The 21,297-nt window shown below is 40.4% G+C and overlaps 1 protein-coding gene across 10 annotated transcripts in view; it reads right to left on the bottom strand.

The window, feature by feature from the left end:
• ncoa2 (nuclear receptor coactivator 2) overlaps positions 1–21,297 on the bottom strand; it is a 346,138-nt gene that overhangs the window by 12,321 nt on the left and 312,520 nt on the right. For 8 of the 10 annotated variants that reach the window (XM_072253878.1, XM_072253913.1, XM_072253869.1 and 5 more), the window contains 8 exons: positions 14,880–15,101; positions 14,599–14,728; positions 10,739–10,913; positions 9,677–9,973; positions 7,734–7,823; positions 6,260–6,710; positions 2,585–2,762; positions 1,107–1,305 (listed from right to left, as the gene is read on the bottom strand). In XM_072253878.1, the coding sequence (XP_072109979.1) occupies positions 1,107–1,305; positions 2,585–2,762; positions 6,260–6,710; positions 7,734–7,823; positions 9,677–9,973; positions 10,739–10,913; positions 14,599–14,728; positions 14,880–15,101 (1,742 nt within the window). The remainder of the gene's footprint in view (positions 1–1,106; positions 1,306–2,584; positions 2,763–6,259; positions 6,711–7,733; positions 7,824–9,676; positions 9,974–10,738; positions 10,914–14,598; positions 14,729–14,879; positions 15,102–21,297) is intronic. The other 2 variants (XM_072253943.1, XM_072253954.1) reach the window with 1 other exon arrangement.

Here is a 21,297-nt window from a genome sequence, read left to right as displayed (position 1 = left end):
AGAGCAATGATTGTATTTGGCCATAGCTAGAACTACAGACCAAACCAAGAACTTTTCAGAGATACCAGAGTCTGCAGAGATACTGATATCTGGAGCAACACACAAAGCACTGGAGGAATTCAGCAAGTCAGGCAGCATCTAAGGAGGGAAATGGACAGTCAACATTTTGGTCAAGACCCTCCAAGGCTTTGTGTGTTCCTCCAAAGGCCGTTCAGGTCAGGTATCCATTTGATAAACTCACTAATCTTAAGCTGAAATATGCCTGCAATACCGCTATAAAAATGAGGGAAACGTCTCCCCGTCTCATAAACTGGTCCTAACTGTCTTTACGTAGAAAGTTATAGTTGTGCTACTTGAGTTGTAATCCATTTTAACTGCAACCTAAGGCATTAATAGAGAAGAGCTCTGCCTGACATTTCCGGGCAGCCCTTTCAACTTTGCCCATTGGCAGTCAAAGGCTTTTAACAACCACATTTAAAAACAAAAATAGATATGAAGAATGAAAATTAAGTATATTAGAACACTAACAAATATATCTAAAATCATCACGTTACAATACACTGAACATTTACCAGTACCCACTGGCCTACATCACAGCCATATCTGGATCCCTTCTTTAGCAATTCACTGCTATTACTGGATCCAGAGATGGGTTTATGAAGGTGAGCCTGAATTTGACTTCCAGTATTGCTTGGACTTCTACTTTCAATCATGTCAGCAATCACCACAATGCAGGCCAACATGCTGGCAGCTTTTATAAAGCAACCATGAAAGAATCAGATAGGACACCACACAGGCTCACACCAGCAGAATAGTTTGTCCCAGAAAAACTAATATTATGGTACATAATGATGTTTGCCTGTTGGAGTTAATGCTTCAGCCTTTCAGCAAAGGGTAGCATTTTACCATTAATATCATTGGTCAATTTCATACCTTAAATGCTTTCCAATATAAAGTATTTTACAGTTAAGTACTTTCAATATCTGAAAATGCCATGATCCTTTTCTGAGATGCATTTGATGAAATTTTAGCACCTTCAATATTGGGCGCTACTTGGCTGCTAATGCAATCTTCCTGATATTTAGAAAACATTGCCCATCTCTTACCTGTTCAGCACCCATTGAGGACAATCCTGATGTAGGCACAGAGGTCATTGAGGTCATGCTAATCTGCCCTGACATCTGATTCATGTTGTTCATACCAGCAGTATTGGTTGCCATAGAAACACTGATATTCATGTTGTTGCTGTACATGCTGGTGTTTGCCTGCTGTCCAAACTGTGGTGGGGACGGCTGTGAAAACATGCTAAATTAGAAGAGAGGGAAAACAAAAATCATGGATTAGATTAAGTACATTTTCCTGAAAACTTTTACTTCTTGGAGTAATTCTGTCAGTGAATCTTATAAAAGAGAGGCACAATTCTTAAGCAATAGATAACAAGGGCATTGCTTGCCACACTCCTGAGTCCAAATATTAAGTCTCAAATCCTCACTGGTGTTTTTATCTGCTACAGGCTGAATTACTCCATCACTCTCCTCTGGACACCCTTTTATTTTATTGAGATACAGCACGGAATAGCCCTTACGGCCCTTTGAGCCACACCGTCCAGCTACTCCTCGATTTAATCCTAACCTAATCACAGGACAATCTACAATGACCAATCAACCTACCAACCGGTACGTCTTTGGACTGTGGGAGGAAACCAGAGTACCCAGAGGAAACCCACACGGTCACGGGGAGAACGTACAAACTCCTTACAGGCAGTGGAGGGAAATTGAAGCTGGGTTGCCTGTACTGTACAGTGTTGTACCAACCACCACGCTGCCATGCTACCCAATTGCAATTGATAAACATGATGTGCTCAAAATGCAGGCATAACATCCCACTCAAGCCCATCACTCTTATTCCATGAACTGCTCCTTACCTTGTCTATGTAAACCATGGTTCATTTTGAATGGTAAAAGGTGGGATAGACAGGCTGTAAGTAATAAAGGTTTCTAGGGACTGTACTACACAGTTCTGCAACTATAACAGCAGCATCCATCATTAAGGACCCCCATCACCCAGGTCATGCCCTGTTCTCATTGCTACCATCAGCAAGGAGGTACCGAAGAAGCCTGAAGACACACACTTAACAGCTTCTTTCCCCCTGCATCTGACTTCTGAATGAACGCTGAACCCATGAACACTACCTCACTACTTTTTAAAATTTCTACTTTTACACTACTTATTTTAACTATTTTAGATATTATATATTATGTAAATTTTGCCCCCCCATCACAGGACAAAATAAATCCCTTAATTAAAATAGTCCCTCCAAAAAAGCATGCTGCTAAATTGAATACACAACATACCCAAGCTCAAGGCCTGTTAGATCAACACTATTTACCCCTCTCCACGATTCAATCACTCCTCTCTGCATAAGCACAATATGACCTTTCTATTCTTTAAAAAAAATTAGAAACAATCAGAAGGCTGCCAACCACCCGAAGTGTCTTGAGTGTAGTGGTGTATATATCTACATCTGCCTGCTTTCTCAGCTGTCTCCCTCTGTAGTGGAAGTACGGAGGTGTTGGGAAAGTACCTGTTTCCATTAATGCTTCCCTGTGGCCAGCCATTAATCTCAGAAGGTGATTGGTAGGTAGGTGTAGGCTGAGACTGCTGTATCATTGGACTCTGTGTATGACTCATCCTTGGAGACATTAATGGGCTTTGGGGGGTTGTCGACCCACCAAATCCTGCATCAGACTGCTGATTCATTCCTGTAAATGAACAAACCCCATAAAACAACCTTGAACAATGTACAGCTTAAAAAACTATTTTAATATTTTAGTACACTCTATGTATTAACATTATACAATTGAAAACTTCTCCTTTAATGACAATTAGTCAAATTGACAAGGAAATCTAAATAAATGTCAACATGGTTGACATTTTCTTCCACATGCAACTCCACTCATTTAATGAATTTACTGTGAAGAATGGCAGTAAATTATTAATTTTTCAAATGCACTCACTACTACAGTTACATTTTGGCTCCATTACCAACACAGCAATACGTCTCTGAGAACATCAAACACCTTCAAAAAATATTTGTTAACTGAAATAGCTAGACAGCAAAACAGCATCAGCCTCCTGTGCCCTCAACTGTTTAACCTATACCCAGAATATTTGAAGATTAATTCTGATATTTTAGAATGATTTGCCTCTTCAATCAGCTTATTTTGATCTTTGATTTGGTTCTATTAAAAATGTCTCAAATGCACAGTAAATTCAATAAATGTGTGGAGGTTAAACTGTATGAACTGCAATCATATTTACAAATTTCCATAAACATTTGTTTTTATAGTCTGAAGTAGCAACTCGTCCCTAAGAATTTTAATAGACGGGCATGAGCAGGAATTAGCATTATACAAGTTTCCCCAGGGACTGCTGAAAATTAATGCACTGTACCTATACATCTAATTAAACATATTTACTTCTCAACTAATTAGCATTCAGCTCCTGAAATTTAATTTTGAATGTTTTCTCAACAGTGCTATTCAAAACTTGCACCAAACCTAAACCTAGCTTTGTCATCCATGGCCCCTTTTCCACGTATCGTAAAGTGTAGCTCACGATGAAACAATCATGGTCATAATAAATTACCTCCACTGGCATAGAAGATGGATGACTTTCATAGAAAAAGACTATGTTAGGTTTTGTCTCCTTTATGCAACTATGCATGTTACTTAAGAAATTTTAAAAACTTGAGAGATTATGTTTTATCTTTTCCTCTTATCGATCTTGCATTTTCTCTGTTTATTGAAGACACTGGAATCTTGGCTAATGCTGAAGTTCTCCAGACCTACGCTCTGAATAGAAACAGCAACCTTAGGAAGTCAACTGTGACTGACTAGCAAATATAGGAGAGAATATGAATCAGATCTCCAGCTTTCTCAGTCTATAAACACTGTGCCATTCCATTTAAATTCATTTCCCCCAGGTCAGCAGAATAGTTTGGCTAAGGGGGCATTATTTCCCACAATAGGATTAATACTAGAATTTACTAGTCCTTACAAATTTTGTAATGACAGCCACTACTAAACAAATAAAATGTGAATGAAACCCAACTGGCACTGCCACTTGCAAATAGGGCAAATTTTGAAATGAGATCTAATTAGCAATATTTTGTAACAATAGCATGCAGAATTTGGTTTATAATAGTACTGAATTAGTTATGCCTGGGCCCGTAACACCCTACTTAACTAATCTGAAGGCTCAATTTGGAGAACAAATAGATCAGAAGGTACAAGAAAATATTCATATGAAATAAAACATTTTCATTTGCTATCACTGAAAAAAAAAGTCTATGACAAGAGTTTACGGGCAACAAAACAACTGCTATAATTCTCATGAGGTTTCTTCACCTGGAGAATAACATTCACAGTACCCACTGAATACTCAAAAAAGATTATTCCTTATAATAAAAACCTAGAGAATGTTTATTGCAAAGTGGGGAAACTTTTAAACAAGGAATATAGGTTCAAAGTCAATACGTTTAAAATACATTAAATTGCTACTATGTTTGGCACGTCTCTGGCATGTAAGATTCTTAACTTTGTTGTAATATTTAATTCTTTAAACTGGGATTTATAAATGTCCCTTTCACATCCAAAATAGGATGAATGGTGTATTAATTTGGATTTAATTATTGCATTACAAATATTTAACCGAAGCCTTTATAGGCATAAAAAGCACGGCCCTAGGAAAAGTTTCACAGATATCCAATATAGTTCAATTCTGCCCAATGCAGTTTGGGAATTTATAAATTTCAATTCAATTCAGTCTTCTAAGTCTAGTAGTCCACTGTTAAAAATTCTACTGCATCCTGTATCAATATATTGTCAGTGGGTAAAACACCATAAAAATCTTGTTTCTTGACAGAATACCTAATTCAACTACTTTGGACTCTTTTTGTTAATGATGAGATTTATAAGACAAATAATGACTAATCTGACCATGGTTCAGTTTAGTTCTGTAATGTTTAAGTACAGTTGAAAACTTTTCTAAAACAAAATGCATGTGCTGTAATGTTATTTTAAAACATTTTGTACTATTATCCAGCATTGATTTTGTACAATTTAAGTTAATGCCAGATATTTGAATGATTAACAACTGACGCTGAAAATATTTTAAAAATATAAATAGCTTTCTGTTGAACCTTTACAAATTTCATCATTGGCACAAAGCTTACTTCAACTCAGAAAAGCTTTTCCCAATTGCTTCTGCACTATGTATTAATTTTGCAGATGAGATTTCATCGTGAAAAGCACGGAAAACCTAAGTCTCTACAGTCAGAGCACAGAAACAAATTCTGCAACATCACTGAAAGGACTTTCACAGCTTCACTCATTCCCAAGCGAAAAAATTTACTGAAGGAATGGGTCTTGATATTCCACTGAGAGACAAAAATTTGAATATTAAATGTCAAAAATATATTCTAGGATTTTAGAGGATACAGCACATGCCATTTACATCACCTCACCTGGAACTGTCCACTTCAAACTCATTTAGTTTAGTTTAGCTCTTTCTTTACATCATAAATGCTCCCTTTTCCAGTCAACAAACTTACTAATAAACTACATCAATGTCCAAGCAGGACTTGCAGTCGGGCACCTGTGTTATAGAATTTTTTCTGGATATTGCTCTGACGCTAGGGCCAACAATTCATCGACATAATTTTTGAAAACTAAAGATCAAAACAAACTAATTTTAAACATATCTGCTGATGTGAAATATCTCATCAATGGATTACTTCTGTGGGATTTTCCAAAATTAAGATCTGCCCTTTAGCCAGTTACGAAAGCTTCTTTCCCTCTGCTATCAGACTTCTGAGCAGTCCATGAACCCTTAAACACTACCTCATTACTCCTTTTTCTGCACCATTTATATTTGTAATTTATATTTTTGCCTTTGCACTATATGGTTACTGCAAAACAAAAGATTTCACGTCAAACATCAGTAATAATTAATCTGATTCTGAGAACTGTGTTAGACAACTAAAGCATGCAAGTTAGTACTGAATTTTCACATTCACTTATAACTAAAGGGAAGGTGGGTAAGGTTAAACAGGGTATAGACATTACAAGCAACAGCTCCACACCCAATGCAAAGCCAAATCAATTTCCCATCACACAAAGACAAAGCAGAATGCAATCTTTACAATAAATAGTTTTGCCATTCTAGTAGTTAACAGCACTCAGAGGAAAGGCAGTACCTGAGCTGGGAAACTGGAAGGCATTGTGCTGCATTTGGGGACTCATTACAGGCCCAAACTGTCCTCCCACATTTCCTATCATTCCCTGGTTAGCCAGATTCATCTGGGAGCCATGCAAGGAGCCGTGAGAGAGGAGCTGTGACCCAGGATTTGGGGACACTGGGGAGAAAGGACTGGTGGAAGGTGGTGGGGAAGTAAGCCCAGTACCATAGTTCGGAGGGTATGGGAACTGTTGTGGTGATGCCTGAGGAATCCGAGGAGTGCTCATGGCAGTTGCCATGCCGCCAGAGGCTGCCATATTTGGTGGGATGTTCAAGCCCTGCTGCCGCATCATCATGGTTCTCTGTTGCGCCTGCTGCTGCTGCTGCTGCTGTATCAACTGCCTTTGGCGCAGGTGCTGATTCAGAAGTTCACGCTGTCTCTGGGCCAGCATCTGTGCATTTATAGGTCCCTGAAACAACAAATCAAAATTCGTCTCTCTCACGCACTTAGAATCCTTCTCCAAATCAGTTAGTAAGGAGCTGTGTGCTTTCAATGGTAAACATGGTCTGTACCTTTTCATCTTCCTTACCTAGTGTAGGAGAGATTGGGGCTGAAAACTAAAATCAACATTGTTTATAATGACCCCAAGAACAAGTGTCTGAAATAATTCCAAAATTTAATAATAGAACAAGTTTTCCCAAAATAAAATTGGAATTTATTCTATTAACATTTATAACAAGTTGAGGGGATTTTCCAAATAAAAATCCTGGTTTATTTTGACCAAGGTGACAGTATGAATTATTTTGTGGTTTCTTATTATCTCTGCATACTGCAAAATGTTTTTACCCAATTAATCCATATTCCTTTAATTCCTGACAGGTTTTAGAGAAAAAAAGGTGATGACATTTTGTTCAGTCTTTTACACCAATTTATTAATATTCCAATCTTTAAAACAATACAGATTACCATTGAAACTGACAATGTTTTAACACAACTGTTTTTATTTAAACAGATAAATTATTTGAAAATTGAAAGGACAATTTTAGAGTCTTCTGAATAATGAAAAATGGACCAGGAAAAGTACATTTAACAGGCATGATTTCAAATCCATATTACATGTAGGCCTGAAAAGTCTTCCCTTTCAATTCTCTTGCTTCCTCACTCAAAAGTGTAGATTCAAGAATAATTTCCCAATTCATTTTCCTAAAGAGGCACTATTTTACATTTACCAATATTATTTCAATGTATTAAAACATTTCTGGTGAGGTTAGAATGTAGACTCAGCTTCTAGGTCTCTGGAAATACCAGAAAGATTTCCCATCATTTTAATGCAAGATGTACAATTCACAATTCTTCATACCCAACAACTAAGTCAAGAGCAGGAAGCAAGTCCACATCTCTGACCTGGATTGGACTTATTCATTAAATGAATGGGAAATGAAGGACTGACAGAACAAGTCAGAGATGTCTTACGGTGTTTTCTAATGCCTACCTGACCACTCATCTGTGGTGGCACACTAGCTCTTAGAGGTAGATTCATATTTGAGACAGTGGTGAGTGGGTTCATCAGTGGCTGTCGATTCTAACAAAACACAAATTACAAAATTAGTTATTTGTATGAAGATGCTGACTGTTTAATAACAAAAGCTGAAGAAGCATAGACATTGCAGAAGGAGCTACAATCAACCCGGAGCCATAGTACTTGACAAATGCAACAAACTTGTGTACAAGGGATTGAGACCAAGATTGGGTTTAGCAGTGCTCCTGCCACCATCCACCTCTCCCCTCTTGCCCTGTTGATCACTATCTGTTTTAATTAATGGGTAACAAGATTGTATACAAGTTACAGGAGACAATCAAGTCTTGCAGAAGCAATCTGCAACAACTGAGCAATGCTTTAATGAAGAAACCTTAAGTCAAAAAGTTTCTTATTTATCAGACAGGACAGTGAAAGTTTCATTGTTTAATGCTTGTAAGGATATAAAATGTTAATATGGTGCTGCAATACTTCTAAGTATAAACTCTACAATCAACGATAATTGTGAAAGCTTCCTTGCGTGATATATTTTTAAAAGGAATACTGTGCTTTCTTCTTCCTCCAAAAGAAAACGTGTAAATTAACAGAACAAGAACATTTTTTTCAAGGAAGCTTCACATTTCCACAGCCTTTTTCATAACCTCATGTTATCCAAATACGCTTTAAGTTCAGGGAATCAGTGTTTAAATGTGCTTGTTGTTTCATGCAGGAAACAGAAAAGCTAAATGGTGAGAAGGGCTGGAATACTACTCAACTCTTTAAAACACCACCGGACCTTTCACAACCATCTTCAGAGAAGATGGGCATACAGTTTATCGGAAGGAGAGCACCTCTCACAGAGCTGCATTCCCGCAGTAACGTGATGAACTTTCAACCTATTTCCGGTGTTAGAATTTCTGAACTTAACCTCACAATCGGAGTGCGGGGATTATATCAGCCCTGTCTTGTGTGCAATGTGGAGTAAAGCGAATTGAAGATACGGGGGCAGGATCAGGGATTTCTCTGGACAGTCTTTATGCCTCAAAGGAAGCAGCTGGTGATGGCACAATTTACACTGAAGCCTCAAGTGTGTCACGATTGAGAACAGGCAATGCAGGCCGCAGCTGAAAACTCAATGGAAGAATCCAGTTCACCTTGTGGACTGTGCAGCACACCCCCCCCCCCCAAAGCCGAGATTTTTCTGGGATCAGGCACCGTCTTCACACTGGAATGGGTTCAGTGTTATACAAGCTCCAAGAACGAACACATCTGGACCACAGATGGAATCCATAACTAGATGTAGATACTGTCCTTGCATTATACTGAGGGACCACTGCTAGGCACAGGGCTATTACTGCATGCAGTATTGGAGAGCATAGGTGTGATACTGTGTAGCACTGGGATACAGTACCGATGGGCACAGATACGTCACTGTGCAATACTGGTATGCAGTGCACGTGGGCACAGGTCTACCCCAGCATAACACTTGGAGCACTGCACTAGTTGGCACAGGTCTGTCACCACACAGCACTGGTGCATATTCCTAATGGGACAGGTCTGTCACTGTGTCACATCAGGTAAGGGTACAGATGGATATGGTACCTGGCTGACACTGACTAAAAATTCCAGTTCATTTGGACAATTGGTAGAAGCAGAAGGGGCTGTTATCATCCCAGCTGCTGCCTACAAATATTTGCCTCATTAGAGAGGAGAATGTGTGTGAACAGAGGGATAATCAAATCGAGTCAATGCCAAGGAAATCTGTACACCTTCCAGACTTGGGCAAGTTAGAAATTTTTGCCCTCTGAGAGGAACGTGCTCAGCTAGCTTTCTTTACAATAACTTAGCTTTTATGTTTTTGTTTCAGAATGGCTTAGAGGACTGTTTCTGGAGTTTAGTGCAGAAGGTAAGAGCATTACTATTTGTTGTCCTTGAAGCCTTTGTTGAAGTTGAAGCCGAAGCTGATTGGGCTGGTTTGGCACCATCCCAGACGGCCTCAGTGCAGGCCTTGGTTGCATACGTAACATCGGGTATCCTGGGCGTTGTCCCATTTGAGCTGCCAGAGGATGAAAATTAGGTTCCTGCATGGTAGAGTAGTTTCCTTGTACTACTGTGGTCTGTGGACCATATGGCTGATTATAGACTTGAGGTTTTTCTACCATCATTGTGGACTTCTGGCTCGGAAAAGACTCTGGCTGGTGATCCACACTTTGGCTCTGGAAAAACAAAGGCAAAACTTAAAGTTGGTCTTTTCTCATCCTTAAATATTATTTATTCTTTGCCAACTTGCACAAAACTCAGGTAATAATACCAGACTATCACCCTTATGATTCTGCTTTTCAATTCTGCCTCATCATTTCTCACAATCCTTTAGTTCAACCTCCTTCCTCGACTTACCCACACGGTCCACAGGGGCCTCCCACTCCCCCTCCAATTCTTTCTCTGTCCTTAATTCTAGCACTGTTAAGCAACATGGACTTTGAAACTCAACATCTTTGCTACTGTGAAGTGCCTGTTCCCCTAACTATGCTATTATATCACTGCTGTATTTCACTTTTCTCCCCTCACTGGAATGGCTCCCCATGCTCTGGTGAGTTTGCACTCTCTCAATGCAGTACCACCCGCGAAGAGGCAGGAAGTAGTGACATTGTACCTGCTGGACTATGGTTCTTTTGGAACCTTCCTCCCAATGCCCCAACCTGCTTCTTCTACAGTCATCGCTAGCCTCTGGACTAAAGCAGATGTAGTTTGGTGTAAAGATAGTTAAGGGAATGGGTTAAAGTTGAGAAAGTGGAACTGATATCCATGCTATTACTTAATATCAGGTTCAGTTGTCCTCCCGGTCAACTCTTGACTTCTACTTCTCAGTAAGTTCACACCGGACGGTTTCTACGCTCATAGTGTAACCTCCAATTTTGTGAGTCAGAATTTACAGTGGCACTTTCTTGTTCTCTACCTTTTCCGCAGGTATGAGCATTTACCTGATTAACAAGTTCAGGTATTCCAAGTGCCCGGTCAATTTCCTCCAGTCCTAGTTCATCAATATTCTTTAGTGCTGAACGTAACTGGTCTAGAATGGCACCTTCATCATTTGTAGCTTCCGTTGGTAAAGATGGACAAAGCAGATCATCTTGAGAACTGCTGTACGACTGCCTACTAATGTAAAAACAAAGATTGTACTGAAGCTGTTCAGACAAGTATTTACATTTCTCTGTGTGAAAACCACAAAATAAAATTACAGCACTGGTATAGTCAAAATGATTGTTTTTCAAACAGAATATGAATTTTATCGGTTTGCAAAAGAGTTTTACTTTTAGTTAAAAGAAAAGAGATCAACCATATTTGGATTTTTGCACATCACCGATAAAGAGTATTTTCCATTAAGCATCTATTCCAAGATTTACTTTATTGAAGCCACAATCAAATAAAGATACTTATTTTCAATATATAAACAACCAGATTAGGTGCACTTTTTCAACTATATGTGGCTCACTTTTCCCACTTTGTGTAAGCCCCACCTTGAATGATACATTTCAAGCTCCATTTTTACACAGATTATTTAAGTTTATGCCTCAACATCCTGAATATCCTTAAATGCGTGCTGAATATGAGCTTCAGCAGGAAGTCAACTACGGTTTCAGCTGTTGTCTCTTTCTGTGGCCAATGCAACAAGCCAGGGGAAGGGGAGTGGAACAAAATGTGGAGGAAATACATAAAGAAGAGGGGCTTTAGGAGCCAGTGCTAGTATGACTACCCAGGACATCTTCAGGGAGCCGTGTCTCAAAAAGGGAACGTCCATTATTAAGGACCTCCGGCACCCAGGGCATAGTTAAGGGAATGGGTTAAAGTCTTTTGTACTATATATTCCATTGACCTGCTGCTAAGTTAACAAATTTCACATCACATGCCAGAGATCATAAACCCGATTCCAATTTGCAAAGGATGGGGATCTGCTCTCTGTTTTGTTGTTTGGGACGATGTTCAGACAAATTGGAATAAGACCATAAGACATGGGAGCAGAATTAGGCCATCTGGCAAATCGAGTTTGCTCCGCCATTCGATCATGGCTGATCCTTTTTTCTCCTCCTCAACCCCAGTTCCCGGCCTTCTCCTGTAACCTTTGATGCTATGTCCAATCAAGAACCCATCAATCTCTGCCTTAAATACACCCAAAAACACTCAATGCCTTTTATGCTCACCTTGACCAAGAAAATATGGAGGCATCTTCACAAACTTGCACAGCACTCAATGACCCTGTGACTTCAGTCTCTGAGGCTGATGTGAGAGCATCCTTTAGGAGGGTGAACCCACAGAAAGCATCCAGCCCACATGGGGTACCTGGCCAAGTACTGAAGCCCAGTGCTGATTCACTGGCTGGACTCCACACCAAGGTCTTTATTTAACTTCTTGCTTCAGCAGCCTGAGGTACCCACCTGTTTCAAGCAGGCTGCAATTATACCAGTGCCTTTAGAAAATGGTCATCTGCCTCATTGGCTCATCCAGGAGCACTTACATCCATTGTGATGGAGGTGTTTTGAGAGGTTAGTGATGAAACATATTAACTCCTGCCTGAAAAGCGACTTGCATCCACTCCAATTTGCCTACCATTACAACAGGTCTACAGCAGATGCCATTTCATTGGCTGTTCACTCAATTCTGGAACATCTGGATGGCAAAGATGCATACACCAGGATGCTCTTTATTGACTACAGCTCGGCATTCAGTACTACTAATCAATAAGCTTCAATGCTAGACCGTACTATCTCCTTGTGCAACTGGATCTTTGATTTCCTCACTTGCAGACCCCAGTCAATTTGGATTGGCAACAACATTTCCTCCATGATCTCCCTTAGCACAAGTGCACCACAAGGTTGTGTGCTTAGCCCCCCGCTCTACTCACTTTATACTTAAGACTGTGAGGCTAAGCACAATTCCAGTGCCATATCTAAGCCTGCTGACAACACCACTGTCACTGGCTGAATCAATGGTGATGGTGAATCAGCATACAGGAGAGAGATTGAAAATCTGACTGAGAGGTGCCACAACAACAACCTTTCACTCAATGTCAGCAAGACCAAGGAGATGATTATTGACTTCAGGAGGAGGAAACTGGAGGTCCATGAGCCAGTCCTCCTCGGAGGATCAGAGGTGGAGAGGGTCAGCAACTTTAAATTCCCCGGTGTTATCACTTCAGCGGATCTGTCCAGCACTTAAATACATCTACAAAGGAAGAATGGCAGTGCCTCTACTTTCTTAGCAGTTTGCGAAGAATCAGCATGCCATCTAAAACTCTGACATATTTCCATAGATGTGTGGTGGAGAATATATTGACTGGTTACATCACAGCACGGCACAGAAACACCGATGTCCGTGTATGGAAATGTCTACAAAAAATAGTGGATACAGCTCAGTCCATCACGGGTAAAGCCCTCTCCACCACTGAGCACATCTACATGGAGCACTGTTGCAGGAAAGCGGCATCCATCATCAAGGACCCCCACTATCCAAGATGTACTCTCTTCTCGCTGTTGCCAATAGGAAGGTAGTACAGGAGACCCAGGACCAACACCACCACGTTCAGGAACAAAGAGATATTACCCCTCAACCATCAGGCTCTTGAACCAGAGGGGTTAACTTCACTCATCCCATATCTGAACTGCTCCCACAACCTATGACCTTACTTTCAAGGCATCTTCATCTCATGTTCTTGATATTTATTGTTTATTTATTATTATTGTTAATTTTTCCCTCTTTTTTTTGTATTTACATAGTTTTTTTTGTGCATTGATTGTTGTCCATCCTGCTGGATGCAATTTTTCATTGATTATTCTTTTGTGTTTCTTGTATTTACTGTGATTGCCCACAAGAAAATTAATCTCAGGGTTGTATATGGTGACATAAATGTACTTTGATAATAAATTTACTTTGAACTTTGAAGTTACTTTGAACATTTAGAAAATTACAACATCATACGTGTCCTTCGGCCCATGATGTTGTAGCGACCTTTTAACCTACCTTAACATGAATGTAACCCTTCCCTTCTACATAGCCCGACATTTTTCTATCATCCATGTGCCTATCCAAGAGTTTCTTTACTGCCCCTAATGTATTGGCCTCACCACCATCCTTGGCATTTAAGAGAGATTTAGACAGGTACATGGCGAGGGAGATATGCCTAGATGGGACTAGGCAGAAAGGCAGACCAGCATGAGCTAGATGGGCCAAAGGACCAAAGGACCTGTATCTGTGCTGTAATGCTCTACAACATTCCCATTAACTCTTCTTGACTTTCTGTGCCAGTAACCTGCACTAAGCTGTAACTTACAATCATCAGCTAACCTAACAGCACACTTTAGCCGCTCTGAGGAAACCAGAGAACCACAAGAGGTCCACTTTGCAAGAACTTGGAAACTTCCTACATACGGCAACCAAGGTCAGGATCAAATCCAGTTAACTGCTGTGTCACCAGGTCGCCCTAAGATGTAAGCTTTTAATTAGTTAAATCACCATAACCCATGTACCCACAGATCACTTCCACTTTGATATGGAGAATATCTCTTTCATGTTAAGTGTTTTTTCATCAGATCTGGAGTAACAATCATTTCGTTCTGCAAAATGACAAACAATCTTGAATCTTGAAACTCTCACATTAGTTTTACTCCTTTCCAATCTGAAGTTGTCAGCTCTCATTTAAGATCTCTGAACTATTTACAGTTCAAATGCTGCTCTCTCTATGAAATGGTAAGATACTGCTGGAATAATGACCATTAATCTTATCTCACCGTAATTCAAATTCTTTAAAAAGACAAGTTATTTAGTTATAAGCAATATTGCAACTTACCGATTTTGATTGGCAAAAGGCCCCTGATCAATAGGCATTATACTGTCAGGCCAAGGTGCTGTTTGGTTTGGAGGTGCTTGTTGCTGGCCATAGGATGAACCTCCCATACCCACCTCAATTTCTGATGACCCTAATCAAAGTGAAAAGTAGTAGAAAAGCAATTGCTTTTTAAAGTGGCATTTGATAACATTGCTACCTTTTACAGAATAATACATATTTAAAAAATGTAAAAGTTTTTCTTAACAAAGTACAGCATTGGAATTAAAAATGCTGTGACATACCCATTATTTGTGTTTGGAGCATCGATCTCTGACCAGGCTGACTGTTCGGTCTCATAGGAATAGCAGACGTAGGACTGCCGATCATGCTGCCTTGCAGTGTTGTCCTGCTTATTGTGTTGGATCCTGAGCTGCCCGTGGTGTTTGCAGCAGAGCTTGACTGACCCCAGTCTACAGAAGCCATGCTGGGTCGAGGGGCTCCACTTGCCATACTACTGACCATCCCTAGAAAGGAACAAGGAAGGCTGGAGAGTAATCCTGCTTCTGGAATTCATTTTCTTTTCTCAGGCAGTACACGTTGTCATGTATAAATCCTTATCGTGCTACTTTGACAAGTTCTTGTCATCTATTTATGTTCAAATCTGAAATTACTGCAGAGCTCTTCATTGTAGAGACATTTTCCTGTTGGCAGGCAGCACTATAAAACACTACTCCCAATAAATTCGAGTCATTTAGTCACAATAATATCAAAAGCTCAGTGAACGTGCATAATATCTCTTCTGTGGACTACCAATACTGTAAAATCTTGCTGATAGGAAGTGTTGCTTTATGTACGAGGGACAGGTGCCGAGGAGTGTGGATAACCCTAGCTTCCTTCCTGAGGAAGTGAATCACTTTTGCTACCAAATACGTCAATGCTTTACTTTCCAAATGAGCTGAAGAAAAGTTACTAAAACCCAACGGCAAGTGTTCTTTTTACATGTAAAACAACTTGTTGCGACTGAGAAATTTAATGTATTTTTAAATGTGCTGGCATACAAGGCCAGAAACTAATTATTCAGTAGAGGGGGGGGGGGGGGTCAATGACACCTTTCAGTCAAAATTTTAAGTATTACACAACACAGGAAAATTACACAAACATTTTTCCGATGTTTGTCTCTAATTGCAACTCATAATGGGTATACCCTGTCTGGGGAAATCCTCCTCCTTCCATTATGATTAAAGAATCACGTCAATTATGCTCCAGCTACTTAAGCCAGACCACTTCCACTGATTTATCACAAATGAACTTTTATGAATGATTGTTTTAAAGCAAAGTCACTATAGGAAGCATCATTATTGACTATAATGACACCTTCAAGTGGTGTACATGCTACTGTAATGTTAAGAGTCCTCTCTTAATCAGTTGAAGGGTGGCATGCTAGATTATAGCATTTACTTAAGAGTTTATCGAATAAAGTTTTGAATTTGAACAGGCATTTCAACTTTCAGTTCTTTGAAATACAAGCCTCAAATGGCACTTTGAAAGTTTGAGACAGGTATAGTAAGTATTTGATTTTGGTTAGTGGGAGTTAAATGCCGGGGAAGAGATGTCGTGCACATTAATCATCATTTTCCTTTTGAAGTAATTTCAGTTAGCTGCCAATTACCTCATACAATACTTCATGAATTAATTTTTTTGCACTATTTTGTAATGTATAGTAGTTTTATGCCTTTGCACTGAACTGTTGGCACAAGGCAACACATTTGACATCAAACAAGACAGTGATGATAAACCTGATTCCGAAATTCACCATACTCACATAATTAAAAATAAGGCAGCCATTAAACATACTTTACAGATGAAGAGAATACCACATACTGCTATTGAAAATACATTAATTCCTCTTTGTCTCCACTCACAAGCACACAATGTGACTATTTTTTCCAGAAAGACATTGTTCTAGCTCAATATTCAACACCATTCTGTCCTTACATCTGAAAAGCTCTCAGAATTCTTTAAATAAAAACAAGGTTACTTAGTCCTCAAGAATTCCATTTGCAAAGTGAGAAATGAACAGCTTCAATTACACCTTAGAGCCTAGCCAAACGGATACCATATAACACATTCATTTTGTTCCTGATATTTCAAATTTCAGGAAAAGTATTTGACCCAACCAAGAAGTGCCTAGTCCTGTTTCTTAAAAAAAACGATTAATTGGATGTGAGTCAAGCCAGCAATGTTAGTATTTACAGCCCATCCTGACAGTTCTTGAGGAGGTCGTGAACCATTTTCACAAATTGTTGCAGTTCCCTTAGTGAGGATAACTCCCACAGTGCTGCTGGGGCCAAGAGTTCCAATTTTTAGATCAGGTGATGAAGGAATGACAAAATGTTTCAGGACAACATATAACCAGGAAGAGAGGTCACAGGCAGTGTGCCTAATGGTTGCAAGCTCTGCCAGAAAGCTTTGGTTAGGTGTTGTGGCCTATCTTGCAGATTCTCTGCTATGTAACACTGGAAAGTCTGGTACCATCTGAAAGCTGGGTTTCAGCAAGAGATCCGCAGTTCATTTCTTAGTCATAGTCATACTTTATTGATCCCGAGGGAAATTGGTTTTCGTTACAGTTGCACCAACCAAGAATACAGTATAAATATAGCAATATAAAACCATAAGTAATTAAATAGTAATATGTAAATTATGCCAGGAAATAAGTCCACGACCAGCCTATTGGCTCAGGGTGTCTGACCCTCCAAGGGAGGAGTTGTAAAGTTTGATGGCCACAGGCAGGAATGACTTCCTATGACGCTCTGTGTTGCATCTCGATGGAATGAGTCTCTGGCTGAATGTACTCCTGTGCCCACCCAGTACATTATGTAGTGGATGGGAGACATTGTCCAAGATGGCACGCAACTTAGACAGCATCCTCTTTTCAGACACCACCGTGCAAGAGTCCAGTTCCATCCCCACAACATCACTGGCCTTACAAATGAGTTTGTTGATTCTGTTGGTGTCTGCTACCCTCAGCCTGCTGCCCCAGCACACAACAGCAAACATGATAGCACTGGCCACCACAGACTCGTAGAACATCCTCAGCATTGTCCTGCAGATGTTAAAGAACCTCAGTCTCCTCAGGAAATAGAGACGGCTCTGACCTTTCCTGTAGACAGCCTCAGTGTTCTTTGACCAGTCCAGTTTATTGTCAATTCGTATCCCCAGGTATTTGTAATCCTCCACCATGTCCACACTGACCCCCTGGATGGAAACAGGGGTCACTGGTGCCGGTGTTGTAGGATGTATCAAACTGACCGATACTACAGAAGGGTCCACTGGATCGCGGAAATTAAAATCCGCCAAAGATTACACAGTTAGATAGTGTTCAACACAACAAACGCTCAGTGAGTACTCTCAATAGGCAAAGGCAAGACGTGACTTGGATTTATATCTGTGTGCAACTCACGAGGCCAAGGAGAATGGAAGCTAAACTAAACCAGTATTAGACAGTGCCATTGCAATTATATGAGGCATTTCAGTACTTTAAGACTGATCACATGGATCTTATTAACATTTTCTGATATCAGGACAGGCAAAGGCAGCAAACAAGCACGTGAAGCACAACATTACAAGGGAAGTCTCCAGATAGTAAGGGTAAGATTACTTAAACATGGTCTCTGTATCTGATGTCTCATTAAAAATATTGCTCATGGGAGTGAAGATCCAAGGCACAACATTATAACTGCAATAACATCTTAACATTCTCTGCCTCCAGATCCAATCGATTCCATCACGAGTTGGCAGGTGTACAGCATCAACTAATAATAATAATAATGGCTCCGTCTGTTTAAGTAGACAATGGATGCACATCAACTAAACTTCTCAAATATTAAAAGGCCCAGACAGAGTGGACATGGAGAGGATGTTTCCTGTAGTGGGGGAGTGTAGGACCAGAGGGCACAGCCTCAGAGTAGAAGGAAGTCCCTTCGGACCAAAGAGGAGGAATTCTATAGGGTGGTAAATCTGGAATTCATTGCCACAGACAGCTGTGGAGACCACTATTAGGTTTATTTAAAACAGAGGTTGACAAATTCTTGATTAGAAAGGGCGCCAAAGGATAAGGGGAGAAGGCAGGAGAATAAATCAGCCATGATGGAATGGCAGAGCAGACTAATTCTGCTCCTATGTCTTATGGTTTTCGTACATTGTAAACTCTGCAAAGAATATATTTCATTTACCTCTCCAGAAGAAAACAACAGCAACAACTTACACTAAGAGTTTTTAACCTATTTAAAAAAGTTCCATGATTCTTCAAGTTAGCAAACAAAATTTGGCCCAGCCACTAAAGAAAATGTTAAGGTGAGGAAAAAAGGAGAGGGAGGGAGGGGGGGGGGGGGAGAGAGAAAGAGAGAGAGAGAGAGAGAGAGAGAGAGAGAGAGAGAGAGAGAGAGAGAGAGAGAGAGAGAGAGAGAGAGAGAGAGAGAGAAAAAAAGAAAGAAAGAAAGAAAAATGTAGGGAGGGAAGTCCAACCACGAGATACCAGCTCAGAACAGAGGGTGATAGAGACGGGAGGTCATCAATGGCCTATGCTCCACTGGCAGCTAAGGGCCCAAGAAGAAAGGCAACTCCAGACCTTAAGCTCTAGGAAGCTAAAGGCAAGACTATATAAGGTGATACAATTAATGTTGGGAACGTGGAAATGATGATTTAGAAAAGCTCAATGATCTTCAGTTTGCAGAGTTGAGACAGAGGAAGGAAATAGGGAAGGGAATTTAAAATAAGAGATGAATGCTTTTATTTTCCTGTAAATGCCTGCAAGAAAATGAGTCTCAGGGTAGCAGAGGCTGAGCTCCTCTACCACATTGCATTTGTTGCTCTAGATTTCCAGCATCTGCAGTACTTCTTCTGTCTTCGACTTTTTGTAGGTTAGTATGTGAAAAGTAATGTTTTGTATGAGTTCAGTTTGGTACAGGCTGAAAGATGGAAATGTGGCTGAGAGGGAAGTGGAAGCTTTTATAGATATGTGAAAAGAAAAAGATTGGTTAAGACAGATGTAGGTCCCCTACAGACAGAAACAGGTGAATTGATTATGGGGAGCAAGGACATGGCAGACCAAGTGAATAATTACTTTGGTTCTGTCTTCACTAAGGAGGACATAAATAATCTTCCGGAAATAGTAGGGGACAGAGGGTCCAGTGAGATGGAGGAGCTGAGGGAAATACATGTTAGTAGGGAAGTGGTGTTAGGTAAATTGAAGGGATTAAAGGCAGATAAATCCCCAGGGCCAGATGGTCTGCATCCCAGAGCGCTTAAGGAAGTAGCCCAAGAAATAGTGGATGCATTAGTGATAATTTTTCAAAACTCTTTAGATTCTGGACTAGTTCCTGAGGATTGGAGGATGGCTAATGTAACCCCACTTTTTAAAAAAGGAGGGAGAGAGAAACCAGGGAATTATAGACCGGTTAACCTAACATCAGTGGTGGGGAAACTGCTAGAGTCAGTTATCGAAGATGTGATAACTGCACATTTGGAAAGCGGTGAAATCATCGGACAAAGTCAGCATGGATTTGTGAAAGGAAAATCATGTCTGACGAATCTCATAGAATTTTTTGAGGATGTAACTAGTTGAGTGGATAGGGGAGAACCAGTGGATGTGGTATATTTGGATTTTCAAAAGGCTTTTGACAAGGTCCCACACAGGAGATTAGTGTGCAAACTTAAAGCACATGGTATTGGGGGTAAGGTATTGATGTGGATAGAGAATTGGTTGGCAGACAGGAAGCAAAGAGTGGGAATGGCAGGCAGTGACTAGTGGGGTACTGCAAGGCTCAGTGCTGAAACCCCAGTTGTTTACAATATATATTAATGACTTGGATGAGGGAATTAAATGCAGCATCTCCAAGTTTGCGGATGACATGAAGCTGGGCGGCAGTGTTAGCTGTGAGGAGGATGCTAAGAGGATGCAGGGTGACTTGGATAGGTTAGGTGAGTGGGCAAATTCATGGCAGATGAGATTTAATGTGGATAAATGTGAAGTTATCCACTTTGGTGGCAAAAACAGGAAAACAGATTATTATCTGAATGGTGGCCGATTAGGAAAAGGGGAGGTGCAACGAGACCTGGGTGTCATTATACACCAGTCATTGAAAGTGGGCATGCAGGTACGGCAGGCAGTGAAAAAGGCGAATGGTATGCTGGCATTTATAGCAAGAGGATTCGAGTACACGAGCAGGGAGGTACTACTGCAGTTGTACAAGGCCTTGGTGAGACCACACCTGGAGTATTGTGTGCAGTTTTGGTCCCCTAATCTGAGGAAAGACATCCTTGCCATAGAGGGAGTACAAAGAAGGTTCACCAGATTGATTCCTGGGATGGCAGGATTTTCATATGATGAAAGACTGGATGAACTAGGCTTATACTCGTTGGAATTTAGAAGATTGAGGGGGGATCTGATTGAGATGTATAAAATCCTAAAGGGATTGGACAGGCTAGATGCAGGAAGATTGCTCCCGATGTTAGGGAAGTCCAGAACGAGGGGTCACAGTTTGAGGATAAAGGGGAAGGCTTTTAGGACCGAGATTAGGAAAAATTTCTTCACACAGAGAGTGGTGAATCTGTGGAATTCTCTGCCACAGGAAACAGTTGAGGCCAGTTCATTGGCTATATTTAAGAGGGAGTTAGATATGGCCCTTGTGGCTAAAGGGATCAGGGGGTATGGAGGGAAGG

Source organism: Mobula birostris, chromosome 1 (assembly GCF_030028105.1).
Source record: "Mobula birostris isolate sMobBir1 chromosome 1, sMobBir1.hap1, whole genome shotgun sequence".
NCBI lineage: Eukaryota > Metazoa > Chordata > Chondrichthyes > Myliobatiformes > Myliobatidae > Mobula > Mobula birostris.
Note: the sequence above shows the minus strand (reverse complement) of the source record. Positions and strands in the feature narration are given on the sequence as shown.